Source organism: Sminthopsis crassicaudata, chromosome 2, assembly GCF_048593235.1.
Source record: "Sminthopsis crassicaudata isolate SCR6 chromosome 2, ASM4859323v1, whole genome shotgun sequence".
Lineage (NCBI taxonomy): Eukaryota > Metazoa > Chordata > Mammalia > Dasyuromorphia > Dasyuridae > Sminthopsis > Sminthopsis crassicaudata.
Genome location: NC_133618.1, coordinates 274,848,058 through 274,865,958, shown reverse-complemented (window position 1 = coordinate 274,865,958; position 17,901 = coordinate 274,848,058). Strand labels below are relative to the sequence as shown.

The following is a 17,901-nucleotide window of genomic DNA, read 5'->3' as shown; positions in this document are numbered from 1 at the left end:
TGACTTTTTCCAATGAAACTCTGCAACTCAAAAGATAAGAAGTTATATAGTAAATCTAACACAGGGTTCATGATTAAAAGATCATGTTTTATCAGTATTAGAATGATGGTTTCTAAAATAGTAGCTAGTAGACATTAAAGTGACAAAGGAAAGTAATCAAAGCTGGTAATCTAAGTTAGTGAAACCAAAATAAGAGGGACCTAATTGATTAACACAGAAATGAGAGAATGGGAAGGATAGAAATATAAAAGGTGAGGTCAGGGTGGATTTTTTAAAAATTTCTTTTTTGGGGGCAGCTAGGTGGTGCAGTAGATAGAGCACCAGCCTTGAATTCAGGAGGACCCGAGTTCAAATCTGGCTTCAGACACTTAACACTTCCTAGCTCTGTGACCCTGGGCAAGTCACTTAACCCCAGCCTCAGGGGGGAAAATAATTAATTGAATAAATAAATAGAAATTTCTTTTTTGTTATGGAGTCAATAATACATAAACACAAACATTTCAACAAAGAAGAGTGAAAGCGGATTATTTAAAAAATCATGAGCAGTTATCTAGTTATTTTAAATTATGTATTTTAATTATATGATGTTATAATTTATATATTTTAATAATTTAAAACATATATGTACACACAAATTTAAGTAGTGTAAGAGATGATCAATATGAATACTGAAATTCACTACATAGAATAAATTCACTACAACAGGATTCACAGGAAACATTTTTGAAGAATGCTTTAGAAGTGCAGTGAATCTAAGAAGCAGCCAATCTATTCAGCCCTGAGAATCAAGGGAAACTAGAAGACTTGTCTGTTAGCATTGACAATTGAGAAGTAGGGAAAATCAGATTTTAAATGGAGGAAGCAGAAGGGATATTAGATAAAAAAGTATCTGGAAGCAAGAGAGTATAAGAATAGAATGGACATTTTCAGAGAATCTAGTACCACAAGGCTAAGAGAAGGGCAAACCCAGCTGGGTTGGAGGAGGGATAGAGCTGGCTTGAAGAGGAATGAAAATATAGGAGGGAGCGACAGCTTGTCTCTCTTTTTGGTAGGGTTAAGGGATGATATACAAAGTGCTTTACATATATTATTCTATTAGAGCCCTCACAACAATGGTATTCCCGTTTCAAAAATAAAGAATCAGGCTTGGAAAGGTAAAATGAGTTGACCAGGCTCACCAAGCTAGAAAGAATTGGGGGAAGTTTCTGAATCCATGTTTTTTGACTCTAAATTCAGCACTTTATTCACTCAGACAGGAGAACCCAAATCATCTGATTCCAAATCTAGTAGTTCACACAATCTTGCCAGGAGCTATGGTGTATACACAAAGGAAATGAGCAGATCTGGCTTAGGAAAGGGGGAAAGAGTCAAGTTCAGAAAAGGCAAATAAGGAAGCAAAAATGACCTTGTTTTCACGGGTTTAGAACTTATTATCTTGTCATGATATGTGGGACAAACTGGCCTGAGAAAACAAAAGTATTAACCTGCAACTCAGGAGTAATCATTTGGATAGCTTCTAAATGCAATGGTAGAATTACTAACATGACATATAATAATTCTTTGTGTAAGAGAAAGGGGGGGGGAGAGACAGACAGACACACACACACACACACACACACAAGGAATAGACAAATATATGAGAAAGCAAGACAGAGAGATGCAGAAAATGGCATAATTCCACAGATAGTGAAAGACAGAGAGAAAGGAGAAAAGAGAGATAGAATGACAGACACAGAGTGACAATGATACAGAAAAAGACAGAGCCCCTCCAATGTTTTGGTTTTCCAAGTCTCACCTCTGAATTCTGGTAGTTTCTTTCTTCAGGTTGTCATATATAATTTTTTTTTCAAGAAAAGCAACAAATTGTGTCATAAAGAAAAAGAAGGCACTGCATCAAATCTAAATTCATTTGCCATGCAGATAAAGCTTTCCATGAACAAAATCCCACTTCTTCATGTTTTATTGTACCCATTCATAAATGACTAAATAAACAAAAAGCATTTTTAAAATATTTTGTGCTAGACACTGTGGCAAGTAGTAGGGATATAAAAACAAAAAATAAGATAGTCCCTGTTCTCAAAAAGCTTATAATAATTAAAACAAAGAACAATATGTTATGGTGGCCAGGAAAGGGATTGTCAGGTTATCCTTTTCAGAATCAATGGCTCTGTTGATTTGGGTGCTGTGACCTGAGCAAGAGGTAAAAAGAGGTGGTGCTGGAGGAAGGGTAGGAATAGTGTATTTGAAGGCAAGATGGCTAAGGTGAACTGTTCAATAAGATATGAAATATGGTTTGATTTGTTCAGGGGCTAGCTTAGTGAAGTGTGCATTTACTCAAAACAGATCGTCTTTAGGGTAGGAAATAGAATGGTGAAACTATTAACCTCCCCAAGGATTGAGTGATTGGATTATGAAGGTTTAATGTATAGGATACTACTGTAGGTAAGGAAAGCATGGCAGAAGCAATGGAAGGGGAAATGGAAAGATAAAATGTGAAGTAGTCTGGTTTAGTCTGGTCTGGGACTGGCTAGACATAATAAGTTAGCTAAGTTTATTTTCTTTCAAGAGTAATGGGAGTTCCAAAGCTGAGGGTCACTAAGCTGAGATCAGCCTAATAATAATTATAATAATCATAATTATAACTATCACTTATATATTATGTGAAGGTTAGCTAAGTATTTTACAATTATTATTTCCTTTGATTCTTACAATAATCTTGGGAAGTAAGTAGTATTATTACCTTCATTTCAGATATGAAGAACTGATTCAGAGACTAAATGACTTCCCCATGGTCACACAGCTATTGAGGGTCTGAGATTTGAACTCAGGTCTTTCTTCTTCCAAGTCAAGTGCTCTAAGCATAATTTTAAAGTACATTACATGCATCAAACTGGCAAGATAGTTAAAATAATAACGAGTAAGTAGATACTCAATAAGAGCCTTTACCAAATAGACTCTCCAACTAAATCCAACTAATACAATCCTTTCAACATCAGAACTTCCTTGATGTCAAAAGTTCCAAAACAGTGCCAATATAAATGCTACAACAAGCTTATCAAAGATCCACTTTGATTAAATACTGGAGACAAAATCAGAATAAAAAGAATAGCTTGTTCAACACAAGGTCAGAAAAAGGTAAGCACAATAAATAAAGAAAAATTAACAAAGTGCATATGAGTTTAAATTCCAAGTAAAATTTCTATCCCTTGGACCCTATCCTAAAGACTTTCCATTTATGTGTTTTTCCATATTTCTCTTTCACTTTTTATAAAGTTTCCCTGGTGGTGCCAGGGAGTTTCCTCTCTCCTCTTTGACAGTAAAGAAGATTGGTTCCTCCTGTTCCATCCTACTCCTGGGTAACACAACAGATTAAACTCTTATCTTTTATTTTCTTGGCATTTAAGTAACACAAAGTCTTTGAACCTGAATCAATTAAATTTCAATTGATACTATATGTCAATTTTTCTAATTCTATCATCTCTTACCCAATAAGAGTAGTAAGATGAACATGGTTATTGAAGAGTACTTTTAAATGACTGCAAAATGTCAATTCTTAGATTTCTTATAGTTAGGTAAAAAGGGCTTTGACATAAAGTTATAAATTAAAACAATTGCTTAAAGACCAAGAGATCATTAAACAACAATACTCTATGATGATCAATTCTGGTGGACATGGCCATCTTCAACAATGAGATGAACCAAATCAAGTCCAAAAGAGCAGTAATGAACTAAACCAGCTACACCCAGCAAAGAACTCTGGGAGATGACTATGAACCAATACATAGAATTCCCAATGTCTCTATATTTTTGTCCTCCTGCATTTTGGATTTTCTTCACAGGCTAACTGTACACTATTTCAAAGTCCGATTCTTTTTGTACAGCAAAATAACTATTTGGACATATATTGTATTTAATTTATACTTTAACATATTTAACATATTTAACATGTATTGGTTAACCTGCCATCTTGGGGGCAGGGAAGGAGGGGAAAAATTAGAACAAAAGCAAGTGTCAATGCTGTAAAATTACCCATGCATATATCTGGTGAAAAAAATTGCTTACCCAATTTTGCCCAAAGAGGCTAGAAGGTAGACTTAAAAGGGCCATAAACACAAGAAAGGAAGTTTGCATATCTGTAGCAGAACTAACAAGCATTAACTGCTACAATGCGTTCTATAACACTTTGATCTTTGTAGTTATATATTCTTGTTCCTGATGTAATATTTATAAAAGGATATATCTAATATTAAAGACTTTAAAAACCAAACTGGAAGCCTCTCACTACGAATATAAGCAAATTGATATTATGCCATCTTCTGCATGAAGCCTTCTTTGGTTTCCCCACTGGTTAATATCTTCCCCAAGATTATGTTGTCTATATCCTGAATGTGTTTATTTATATATATATATATATATATATATATATATATATATATATATATATATATATATATATATATATATATATATATATATATATATATATATATAATTTTATGTTGTCTCTCTCTGGTCCTCTACTTTGAATTTAAGCTCTTTAAGTGGAAAAATATTTTTCTTTGAATACTAATCACCAAGCACAGTACCTGGCACATAGTATGAACTTATGAAATGCTTGATGATTAACTGCTAGAGATTGCATACATTAATATAACTGTATTGGCAAGTTAAAACCTTTACTCCTTAACATTAAAATTCCTGTGAACTTCTCTGCCTTAAATACCTAAACTGGATACAACGAGGTGATGCAGTGGATAGAGTACTGGGCTTGGAATCAGGCATCTTCCCAAGTTTAAATCTATCCTCAGATACTGTAACTGCTGTATGAACGTGGACAAATTGCTTACCTACCCTTATTTACCTCAATTCCTCTTCTAAAACATTTCTTTTTGAGAAAGAAATGGCAAACAATTCTTTGCCAAGAAATCCAAAATGGGGTCACAAAGAGTAAGACACGATTAAAAAACAAAAACCTAAACTAGTGAGAAGACCTTTCCCTGTTTTTAAAACTATAACAATGACTGCCCAAAGCAGAGTTGTTGTTTTTTAAAGTGAATCAATTTTATTATTATATAATATATAATATTATTATTAGAAAAATATTTATAAAATGGATCCAGAAATAAAATCCATTATTATATACTTTCTACAGGAAACATATAAAATATACATCTAGATTAACTTAAATATAACTAGGTTATCTCTGCAATAGAATACCTCTAATGTTGAAGGTTTGTCTGTGCCCAAAAAGTTTTTCAAAATTATACACACAAAGCTTTTCACTTATGTGACTTCTGGGGTTGAATAAACATTCAGTCTCTGAATGCTTATCCTAACTCATTAAACACATAAGATTTTCTCAAGAGTACAAACCCTCTCATATTTAATAATTTAAGAGCTGTGATAGAAGACCCTCCTATAAGGATTACATTTGAGGGGTTTCTCTCCAGTACAAATCCTATGAAATACTATACTGGATGAGCACTGACTGAAAGTTTTTTTGTTTTTTTGTTTTGTTTTTTTCCCCCCACAATCACAATTTCACAATTCACATTTATAGTGTTTCTGTCTAGCAGGACTCCTCAGGTGAATAATATCCTGTAGGCCGTTCTGAATATTTTCCTACTTTTGTTTTGTTTACAAGTGTTCTCACCTAGGTGGATTCTCTGATTTCTAATAAGTTTTGTCTTCTCAAGAGAAGTATTTTCCTTTGTACAGTCTTAGTTTCTATAGATAATACATTTTGCTTCTTAAGCAGAGATAAGAAAGATTGCATCCTATTCTTACCACCTCATCTAGTCAATCACTGGGAACTAGAAAACTGAACAATTCTAAAGTATATTAATAATAGGAACTTTTTTTTGTTTTTAAAAAGGGAAAATTATAAGTCATCCATGATGCTACCACCCAGGTGAGCCAACATCACTCCACTTCATAACATAATAAACTGATAGGAGACTGCTAACTTCTGTGCTGCCCAAATAACAAGCATACAGCTATCTCTAAAGCAATCTTCCTGAGGAATTACCATCTAACTTCCCTAATATCCATTGGGAGAGTTCCCACCTTTCCCATCTCCTCTTTTCCTCCACTGGTCAACCAGATATTACAAGCCTCTGTGGACTTAGAGGACTTGGTGTAGACTCCACACAAGACACAAAACATTCTACTTCATCTCTATCTATATGCAAGTCTGGAGATGTCTATTAACTATACAATGAATATTCTGCAATAAAACTCATCAAAATTTTTAAGTTTTAGGTCAGCAGCTAAAATTTAATGTATCTCAAAATGCCTGATTCAGAAGGTAACTGTAAATGTAAAGTAATACTGAATATTTTTCAATAATTTTCTGTACCTTCAAAGTAATCTTGAATACTTTTCAATGATTTTCTGTATCCTCAAAGTAATCCTGTCTCATTTCCAAAAAAGGGATAAGGCAGCATTAAAACAATGGGCTGTCCTAGTACTGCATCCAACCATTTTATACCCACATTCTCAATCACAGTTTTTATACAACATAAGAAAGGTAAAGGCACAAATACATGCTTTTTCCACCATTTGGAGGGTCATTCAAATTCCACCTAGCCCTAGCTTCCATGACCAAAGGCCACTCTAAGAGTAGGACAAAAATAAAGTGACAAGAGAAAGAGCAAGAAAATAAGACATTGAACAAACACGGAAAGTATAGTGCATAGTTGACTAAAGTATTATTATAATTCTGTATTAAAGATCAGTACATATTAAAGATCAAATAAAAAACAACTATTTGGAAGAAAATTCCTATTTGGACATCAGGCAAATCCAATATATGAAAAACATTTCAGTTGAGCTAATAAATATTATAGTAACTAAGCAAATAAAAATATGATATATCTATTTTTCTTTTTTGGTTTGTTTTTGCTGAGTCAATTGAGATTAAGTAACTTGACCACAGTCTTGGGTCTGAGGCCATATTTGAACTCAAGTCCTCCTGACTTCAGGGCTGGGTGCTCTTCCTATGTCATGAAGTAGGTCCTTTGAGATATGATGATGAAATAGAAAGAGTATTCTATGGATATTGAATTAGAGGGTAATACTACCTATGTGACTTCATACTTTTTTGGTCTCACTTCAAGGAGAATAGAGTAGAAGGGAGACAGACAGGTGACAAGGAAATTAGTCATGGGAGTGTTGTAGTCATAAAAATTGTATTAAAGAGTTTGACTGGGATGACTGAATAAGGAACAAGGAGGAAAATATTAATAGATATTTCAAAAGAATGGTCAGGATTTGGTGATTTACTACACAAGGAATGAAAGGGAACAATAATGTTATTCTCCAATATTTAATAACAGTATCACCGTTAGAGATGAAAAAGTTGAAAATTGGAGCCAAATAAAGTGTAGGGAGAGGACAAGTTTTAATATAACACAAGAATTTTAAGATTTGAAAGCAACTTTAGTTCAAACTAATTTTGTATTAAAAAAAAATTAAGTCTCAGAGTTAAATGACTTGCCTATGGTCACATAGTTAAAAGTAGTGACCGTGCAGATTCTAGAATTCAGGTCACACTTCCCATTTAGAGTTCTACAATTCCATACTACAGTCATCTCTTGGCATTCTGAAGTTTCAGATTGATGGTTTTGATTATTCAAGGGTTGACCATTATATAATTAAAGGGGAATTTCTAGAGATTTGCAAAGTACTGAAAAAAATCACAGATGATGCATGTATGTAAAGAAAACTAATTTTTTTTAGTAAATCTTAAATGTGTAAATATATATTATTTGTTCCAATAAATATACTTATAAATTTATTACACAGTTATTTTATTAAATATTTCAGTACACAAAAGAACTATAGGCTACACACTCTCTTTAGCAACACTTTCTTTCTACCATCCAGACTAACATGTCATTTCTCTCTAATTATGATCCCTGTTGCACTTGGAAATTGATGAAGCAGTTGCTGCAGTTATACCACTGACTCTGATGACTGAATGATGTATAAGATACTAATCTCTGTTGCATAGAAATCACAACTTTTTTAGAGATATAATGTTGTTTTGTGAGTTGAATATGATCAGAATTATTAAAAGTAAAAATTTGGAGTGGGATCTATAGGGATTCATGGTTTTTCACATTTTGGGGGGTCCTATACCCCTTGCTCTCCCCCCTCCCTAATGTCAAAGGACAAGTGTGTTTGTTGAATTTGAGATACAGTAAGACATTCAAGATAAGATACTGGAGCTGAAAATTCTGATTCAAACTGTACACTAATGGGGGGGCGGTGCAGCTAGGTGGCACAGTGGATAGAAGGCCAGGCCGATTCCAGGAAGACTCATCTTTCTGAGTTCAAATCTAACCTCAAACACTTACTGGCTATATGACCCTGGGCAAGTCACTGAACTCTGTTTGCTTCAATTTCCTCATCTGTAAAATAAGCTGTAGAAGAAAATGGCAAACTATTCCAGGATCTTTGCCAAGAAAACTACAAATGGGCTTATGAAGAGTCAAACACAGTTAAAAAAGAACTATTAATATGGATGATATGTGAGGATCCATAAAGAGAAACAAGAGATCACTAAGAACCAACACAGTTTTCATACATTATGCTAAAATAACTGAATGGACATGTATACATATATTGTATTTAACATATACTTTAACATATTTAACATGTATTGATATACCTGCTATCGGGGGGAGGGGGTGGGAGGAAGGAGGGGAAAAATTGGAATAAAAGGTTTTCAACTGTCAATACTGAAAAATTATCCATGCATATATCTTGTAAATAAAAAGTTATAATTTTTTAAAAAAGAGTACATTATGCTAGACCAACTTCATTTCTGTTTTTTGAGTTTTTTGACATGTTCTTTAGTAGATTAGAGGAGTGTTTTGATGAATTTTAACAAAGTGTATGATAATATCTTATGTTATCATTATAGACAAAATAGAGAAATATACGGTAGACAAATTATAATCTGATGGATTTGAATTAGTACAATTTGGGCCCAAAGAATGGTTAATGGATCAGCATCAATCTGAAAGGAGATCTCTAGTGAGCACTCGAGGACTCTGTTTTTGGCTCTGTTCTATCTAGCATATAATCAATCACTTTGACATACTTCTCAAGTGCACAGATAATACAAGTTAGGAGAGATAGCCAGAATTTTGGATAATAAGTCTGAGATTCAGAAAGATTTCAAGCAGGTTAATACAATGGGCTCAATCAAATAAGATTAAACTTCAAGTCCACTTTGATTCCAAATACATAATTTCATATATATACAAATACACAAATTCAGAATGCAGGAGATGTACCTAGAAAACAGTTAAACAAAAAAAGATAAAGGGAGTTTTAGTACATTATAATAAGCTCAATGAACCAATCCCATGACATAACAGCCATATAAGTTAACATAATCCTTGATAGATTCTTGACTCAAGTCTTAATTATTCTTTCTACCAACACAGACTATAATTTTCTCAAGACATTTAATCTTGTGAATTCCATCCAAATATTTTCATCAATTCTCTGTAGAGGAAAAATGGTATTATGGGAGTGTTGTAACACTGAGCTTGAAATCAGGAAGAAATGAGTTCAAATCCCAGTTCAGTCAACTAAGGACATTTGGTTTGGAGAAGAAAAGACTGCCTTCAAATAGTTGAAAGGTTGTCATATAGAATAGTAAGACTTATTTTATTCATTATGTGGCAGAACTTGTGTATTGGGTAATACACAATAGCTGTAAAGGAGATTGCAAATGAAACTCAAAACTTCCTAATAATGAGAGATATTCAGAAGTTAAATGGGTGGTCTGAGGAGAGAATAGGGTTCCTTATTAATGGATGTCTTTAAGTAGATGAGAAATGCATATTTTTAAAAGATAAAACAGAAGATAAAAGTCGGACTAAATGAATTCTGAGATCTCATCCAAATCTGAAATTTCAAAGTTGTCAGCACAAAAATAGGTGAAACCATTAAAATATTTAGCTAGAATCATAGATCTAAAGCTAAAAGAGGGCCAAAAAAAAAACAAACTTTTATTCAGAAGATAGGAAGAGACATTAGTGCCATGAAAATAAAGAACAATTTGGAGAAATATTGAATATACCTTCTAAGAAACAAATATCACTGAAGGAAGAGAAGAAACAGTTTTAAGAAGCAAATAACAGTATTAAATACTATAGCGAGATGAGTAGAAAAAAAATTAAGATTTTTAATTTGTTCAGGAGATCACTGGTAGAAGAGATCAGTAGTGGAAGAGATTAAAAAAAATCATTTTAGTAGAGCAGTGTAAAGACAAATGATGCATTCCAGGGGATTAAAATGAGAATGGAAGACAAGGAAGTAGAGGTAGTTGTAAACCACAAATTCAAGGAATTTGGTAAGAATAATAAGGAGCAGGGTCAAATGTAAGCTCTTTCTAGGAGATGAAAAAGCTGTGCTTATATGAAGACAGAAGGGGCTGAAGGGGAGGGGAACAGAGACAGAGATATGAATGATGCTAGAAAAGGAGATGACTAGGGGAAGAAAGATGGGAAAAGATCCAAAATACAATTAAAATAGTTTGCTTTTGAAAGAAGAAATAGCACTTCCTTTGAAATTCCAAAAAGCATGGTACAATAGAAAGTGTAGTGGATTCAGTCAGAATATACAGACTGAAATTCTGATTCTAATTATATATGTGTCCTTAGAAAAGTCATTTCTCCCCTCTAAATTTCAATTTCCTCATCTGTAAAGTCAAAGTAGTGAAACTATAAGATATTTAAGATCTTTTCATATTCTAAATATATGGTCCTATAATATAAACAGCAATAGATTTTTGTGAAAAACAGAAGTATAAGGATCTCAATCTTAATGTTACAAGGGGTTAAGTTATATGACAAAGAGAAGGCTGGCTTAAAAAATTATTGAATCTAGTAAAATGACATATCTACTAAAGTTTTAATGTAATATCACAGGTATAATTTGTGGTTGGCAAAAAGGATCTCATAAAGCCCATTTATTTCAGCTATGGATTTCTGCTATGTGAAATCTAAAACACAAAATTATGAAATGGTTTTAAATATTTTTAATCTTAAGTCATTTATCACTTTCAGCATAAAATATAAATGTAAATAAAATATAAAACCCAGAAAACTAAGGAGCAGAAAGTATGGTTTGCTTCCTCCCTTCCTCCCAAAATCACACTGAGAAATACTTTCATAAAATGTTTAACTAGGCACTCAAATCTTTGACTTATCCTCCATGCAAATCTAACCACCAATCTGTAAAATAACGTAGATTAAATAGATGTGGAAGAAATACTTCCAGGTTATAAGTTAGATTCTGATAATATAAAAAGATGACATTTGGAAACCACCAACATACAGTTTTGTGGAAATGATTATCGCTTAAAAGATGTCTTGTATAATAACTCCTGTGGATGGGATGAGTCTGAAAAGGTACAACAGTGTTTTGTTGTTAAAAAAGGAAGAAGGAAAGGGATTGTCTTTCAGAGTGCACTGGATAAGGATGATAGCAATAAGAACGTACCAGATTTTGCCAGTCTCTGGATTTATGTGTTTTCTAGTGTGATGCTGCCACATAAGCCTGACTATTGCCCCAGCCAGCTCAGCAGCTGATCTTGAAGAAAAAGGTGGGAGGGAACAGTCCCTCCCATCCGTACAAGTCAAGCCCAACAGGAACTATACCTACCAGATCCAATCCAGGAGGGGCCAGGTGATGGAAGACGAGAGGGAATGAGGGACGTTTTAAATGTCAGAAGTAAGGAATCTGGGGGAGCATCAGGCCCTCGGAGGTGCTGGGAAGCCAACAGCATCCGTTCCCCTGGGCCCTGAGAAAGGACCGGGAGTAGAAGGTAGGGGCGGGGAGGGGGAGAATGGAAGAGAGGGTCATTCTTACCTTCTCGTCTTCACATCTCTTCCCCTGGCCTTCCCTGGCCTGCAGCCGGCTGCTGAGAAGGCCGTAGTCGGCCTCCTTCTGGTCCATCTGCTTCTTGTGGGAGTCCACCAGCAGCAGGAGGTCCGAGTTGCGCTTTTCCAGGTGACTGCGGGCGACCTCGGTCCTCTGCACCTGGCTCTGCAGTTCCAGCATCTCCTCCTGAAGTAGGACGTGGCGGGAGGAGACCCTCAAGTAGTTAAAGGCAAGGATGGCGATCACCACCAGCAGCCCCAGCAGCACCAGCGAGGGTAGGCGGCCGGCCCGCCGGTTGGCCCCGAATCCCACCATCCTCCCGGCTCCGACGCTGGCGGGAAGCGGGTGGGGGCGGGGGCGGGCAGGTCGGCGAGGCGGCTGCGGGACAAAGGCGGCCGCAGGGCGAAAGCACCTTAGTCGGACCGCAGCCGCCGGGGGTACCTGGCCCCGGACCCCCCAGGCAGGCGGGAGGGATGGAGCAGGAGCCGAGAGAAAGGGGCGGGGCCGCGAGGGGCAGACCCGCCCCGCTCTCCTGCCCCTGGCCCCTGACTCCCCTGCCTGCTCCCGGAGCCTCCTCCCGGACGAGGGCTTAACACCTGAGGAGAATCGCTACGAGACTGGCCGGGGCCGGAGCGCCTGCGAAATCCTCTCACGTCTACCCACTAAACCCCAGTGGGTCTGAGCGAGCGCGGAGTGGGGGGGAGGGGGAAGAGAAGAATCGGAAGGGGCGGGTTTGCCTTGGGCCCCGCCCAGTTGGACAGCTCCCGGAGATTGGGAAGGGGGGGTGTTTTTCCCGGTTTCCGTCGACGCCCTTCTCTCGCGAGAGGGCGGGCGCTTTCCCCTCTGCTGCTCGTGCTCTCCGGACCCTGGGAAGCCCCGTGATTGCCAAGGTGCGGGGCTCGTATTCCCGTGGCTCAGTCGCCCCGCGTTAGCCCAGTGTCGGGAGCTAAGGATGGCTCCGGGCTTCCCTGTTCCCCGTGTGGAGTTCCACGTCGCTTCACTTGTGGGCGCGCTCTTCTCCCCGGCCTCCTGTACAGGCAGCCTTTCCCCTAACGCCGCACGCTTCCCGTGTCTGCGGGGAATGAGAACTGGACCTGAGACGTGGCAGCGGGCGGCAGCTGCAGTGGCCCAGAGGGAGCAAAGCAAGCCTTTTTCTCGTCGTTTGCATTAAAAAAAATACAAGTGTTTTAAGAACGATATCTTAATCTTTAAGATCATAGTAACCTAGTTTTAGAGGGAAAAAAAGGTATTAATAATGAAATATTTTCAATAGATCGATCATTTTTGATTATTTTTAAATAAAATTTAAGCTTTTTTTCAATCAATGAAATCATCTTAGATTTTATTTTTATTTTTTCAATTGACGAAAATTCAACCAACCTTCTCTCTATTCCATCACTCTCGCCCCCAATTTAGAAAACAAGAAAGATTAAACCCTTGTAACAAATATGTATAGTCAAGAAAAATAAATCTACATTGGCTGTATTCCCCCCCCCCCCAAAAAAAAAGGTCTCAATTTGAATCTCACCTCACTTCTTCTAGGAGGGGGATAGTAGTGTAATAATGAATCCTTTGAATTCTGGGGGTGGTCTTTGTGTTAATTAGAATTCTTAAATTTTTCGAAGTGATACGTCATTTAAGTTCTCACTAGGTAACTGGGGATAAAAAAACTACCAATAGGCTAAACAGTTCTTACCCTCAAAAAGCTTACGTTCTAATCCGGAGAGGATCTAGAAAGAGTCCTTGAATCCAAGCTTCCAAGAAAACTGCGTGTTAGTGTGGGGTTTGCTCTCATTTATTACACTTCTCATGCAGAAGTCTAGTGGGTTTTTACTAATTAGGTTTAAACAAACATTTTAAGCACAGTTTGGATTAAGCACAAACAGAGGAGCAGCAGATTGCTACTCATTAGCCCTAACTACAGTGAATTAGAGAAAACCACCCAATTACTTTATCCTCACTGAATATACCCTAGTTCTTTCATCCTCTCTATCTGTGAATAAAATCCCTATGTAAGTATAAGGTATACTACCTTAAAGGGCACTGAGTTACCTTGTTTCCAAAACCTGCCCTTTTCCTATCTTTCCCATCTTTTTTTTACACCTTATTCTCTTCCTCCCACTCAACTTCCCATCAATTCTGGTATAACTTGTAGTTCCTCAGATTGGATGGTCTTTTCCCCAAACCCTCCCCTCAAATTGGCACCCTCACCTCTGCTTTTCTGACTTCCTTCATGTTTCAGTATCTCATCTTCTGGAAGCCTTTCCCCTCAGGGCATCTTACACCTATTCCATATATCTTTTATGTACCTTGTTATTTACATTGTTTCCCCAATTAGAATGTAACCTGGGAGTCAGGATTATTTTTGTACCTGCAGCATCTGGCACACTGTAATAAAAATTTGTTGGGGCCTTTCAGAGTAAATATTGAAGAGCTTGTAAGTACCAATGCAGGACTGTCATAGTAAATGGGATGTCATTTTATTCTGTCTGACCCCAAAAGTCAGGAACAGAATTAACAGGGTAAAGGTATCCATGGTTACAGATTTTAGTGCAGATTAAGGGAAAACGTATATCCATTCTATTAACTTCTTTTAATTTCCTCTATATCTTCATAGATATGGTCCAGTCTTCTATATCATTAAGGAGATTAAAAATACCTAAAAGAGGGGTAAAGAAATGGAGAATTCCTTCAGCCTATTCTTCCATTCCTCATAACTTCTCAACAATAGCATCCGCTTCATTCATTCTCTTTGGTGATAGAAATAAGAAGTATTTCTATTTTTCCCTTTCCTCTCAGTAAACTCTCCTCCTTCAAGATCCATAAAATTGACATCTTCTACCCAATGTACACACATGGAAACATATACACATATGTACATGCAAGTGAATAATGAAGGTCTTTTTCTCCTTGTTCAAATATTGATATAATGGAAGTTTATTTTTCCCTCCCTTATACAATTTGAATTGGCATTAACCTGTAGAATGCCAAAGGGAAAAAGCTATAAGGACTGTAATTAAAGAGCTTTGAGCTTCATTGTAGAAAACAATCCAAAGCCATTCTCCTGTCATTGGCCAGGCAATTTAGAAGCAGAACTACTCAAAAAATACTTGGGCTTATATGAATTGGCTATTATCCTTTATATCCATAGAGTTTCAATTATTTCTTTTCTTTCTTCCCTCCCCCCCCCCCAGGCTGGGTTAAGTGACTTGCCCAGGGTCACACAGCTAGGAAGGGCTAAGTGTCTGAGACCAGATTTGAACTCCGGTCCTCCTGAATTCAGGGCTGGTGCTCTATCCACTGCCCCCAATTATTTTTTCCCCCAAACTCAGATCTTATGAAAAGGTCTCCCCATTTTCCTCAATCATAGATTTCATTGATAACATCTGTGATCATAGATAAAATTGTTCACTTCTCCTTTGGTAGCTAAACTTAAGTAAATTGGAAAACATTCCAGTCCGAGGTTCTCTCATCCCCTTCAGGCACTCAACTCTTCTCAAAGATCCCATTGAACAGTTTTGGAAGCAGAGGTAACTGATAATACTTTGCTTCTCTCTAATCACCATCTTGGAACCACCTGTCAATTGTACCAGAATTAGTCTCTAACCTGTGGGTAGCCAGAGGCAAAATTGAGCAGGCTGGAGGTAAGAGAGTCAGGACACAAATAGAAATTTAATTAATTTCAGAGTGAGGAAAATGATACCTGAAGGTGAAAACACTTAGATACAAGAAAAGGGTTGGCCCTACAATACAGTCATTTTTAGAACTTGAGATAGTTTTCATGGTTAGCATTTCTTGGGGCAATACAGGTGTTTTTTGGTACAATGCGAACAATATTTTCTCAAATTTTTAAGGGTCATGGCTACCCTGCAGGGCATAGAACCAGGATTCTGTGATAGAAACAGGAGTGCAGTACCTGTTAGTAACAGGGAATAGGGTTTATCTACATGTGATAAACAGCCCTGGGAAGTAAGAGGAGCTAAAGTGTTGGTCTAAGTTAGTGATATCATCCTGAGTGCAAAGGATTATTACTATGTCAAGCTTAGGCCACAGTTCTGGGCCTTAGCTCTGGGAAACAGATATCTTCAAAATATTTTGACAAACCCAAGTATTCCTAACACATCAGAAATGGAACATTTCCTATAAAAAAGGAAAATCATTTAGGAACTATTACCCCACTATCCTACACCTCTCTATCTCTCTTCAGCACTTAGCATAAAGACTGGCACATTGTAGATACTTAATAAATGCTTACTGACTTAGGTGCAAACATGAAGGTCCACACTCATGTTTTATGCCTCCTTAATATATTTAAATGCTTATACATATATAACTTATATTGCTCACTATCTTGAGGGGCCAGGAGGGAAGGGAGAAACAAAATTGGAACTCAAAGTTTTACAAATGTGAATGTTGAAAACTATCTTCACATGTAATTGGAAAAATAAAAAAATAAAGAATGCCCTTTAATGAATCTTTTTTTGAACATAAGTTTTATGTATTGGTTTTCTCCTTTTCCCCTTCTTTTGTAGAGATGCTGAGCATAATTATTCATTTGCCGACAATGTGGGAATCACAGAGGGAGCTCCCAACTGCAATGGAGTGATCTCAATGTACCAATTTGCTTAAGACTACAAAGCCAATATGTCAGAGGCAAGACTTAAATCTGGATCTTCCTAATTCTAAATTCACTCCTTTGTTACTACAACCATAGGTAGACAGAGATTTAGAGGGATCAATAGATAGTTAGATATTCCAAATGGATAAAGTTATATGGATAGAGGATAAAGGAGATCATGTTGGATGACATTTAGAAAATTGTCTCATTACCCATGAGCTCAGGTTTTTCGTTGATTTAAAAACTTCTCTTTAAAATTAATACTGTGCTGATTATAACTATATTTATGGCTATCAATCATGAAACATCATAGCCTCAGACTCCACATTACTTACTTGCTATAAAAACTGAGGTAAACATCATCAAAGAATTGTAGTAAATCAGTCAACTTATTAAGCACTTACTATATGCTAGACAAAATGCTAAGTGCTGGAGATACAAAGAATGACAAGGGATAGTCTAGGATTGCAAGAATACGAGTCTAATGGACTTGTATGATTGGAAAATGAGATGGACTGATCTCAAGAATGAGAGGCAGTAGTTGGATACACTGAGAATCACACTCAAGACATTAAAAGAACCAAAAGATACCCTCCAATATATTGAGCAGATGTTAGTCTGTGAAGAATTAATAAAATAGAACACATGGGAATTGCTTAAGATTCATCTAAGTAAATTCTTTCTCCTAATCTAATGTATTTTCAGTTTCCTAAAAGTCAAAATTATGACTATTTTGGATTTAAAAATCCAACTTTTAGGAAAAAAATCATAAAATGAAGAAATACATAGGAATACATAGTTCTATATTCTAGCATATGGCCTATAGGAAATATTTGTATAGATTAACCTTGTTTAAAAAGCATTCTAAAATGAAATAATCTATGTAAAGTATTATACAAGTGTGAAGTGCTATGTAAATATTGGCTCTTAGTAGTCCAGTGGATAGAGATCTCACCTGCAGTCAGGAATACCTGAATTCAAATCCAGCCTTGCTCTTTGTAAAATGGTATTTGTTTTATGTCTAATGTAAGATCTTTGTAAGGAAAGTGTTTTGTAAATTTTTAAGATTTTGAAAATGTAATTTACCATTGTTTTTATGTATTCCTTCCATCTAAAGAGAGCTATCCCTAAGATAATTAAATTCAATAAATGTATATTAACTAGTTATGTGCTCCTAGGCAAGTCACTTAATCCTATTTGCCTCAGATCCCTCATCTGTAAAATGAGCTGGGGAAAAAATGGTAAACCACTCTTGTATCTTTGTCAAGGAAACTCCAAATGTAGTGAAAAAGTCAGACTGAAATGACTGAACAACAGAATATAAGAAATAATGTAATTAGGAGTCTACCAATCAAATTGGCAAGTGTTACTTAATTGAA

The 17,901-nt window shown here is 36.4% G+C and overlaps 1 protein-coding gene across 4 annotated transcripts in view; it reads right to left on the bottom strand.

Annotated features, from left to right (window-relative positions):
- The window catches only part of GOLM2 (golgi membrane protein 2), an 83,556-nt gene extending 71,272 nt beyond the window's left edge, over positions 1 to 12,284 (bottom strand). For all 4 annotated transcript variants that reach the window (XM_074289503.1, XM_074289505.1, XM_074289504.1 and 1 more), the window contains exon 1: positions 11,893 to 12,284. In XM_074289503.1, coding sequence (XP_074145604.1) covers positions 11,893 to 12,219 — 327 coding nt within the window. In that variant the 5' untranslated portion in view covers positions 12,220 to 12,284. The remainder of the gene's footprint in view (positions 1 to 11,892) is intronic.
- Between the last annotated feature and the right edge of the window lie 5,617 nt (positions 12,285 to 17,901).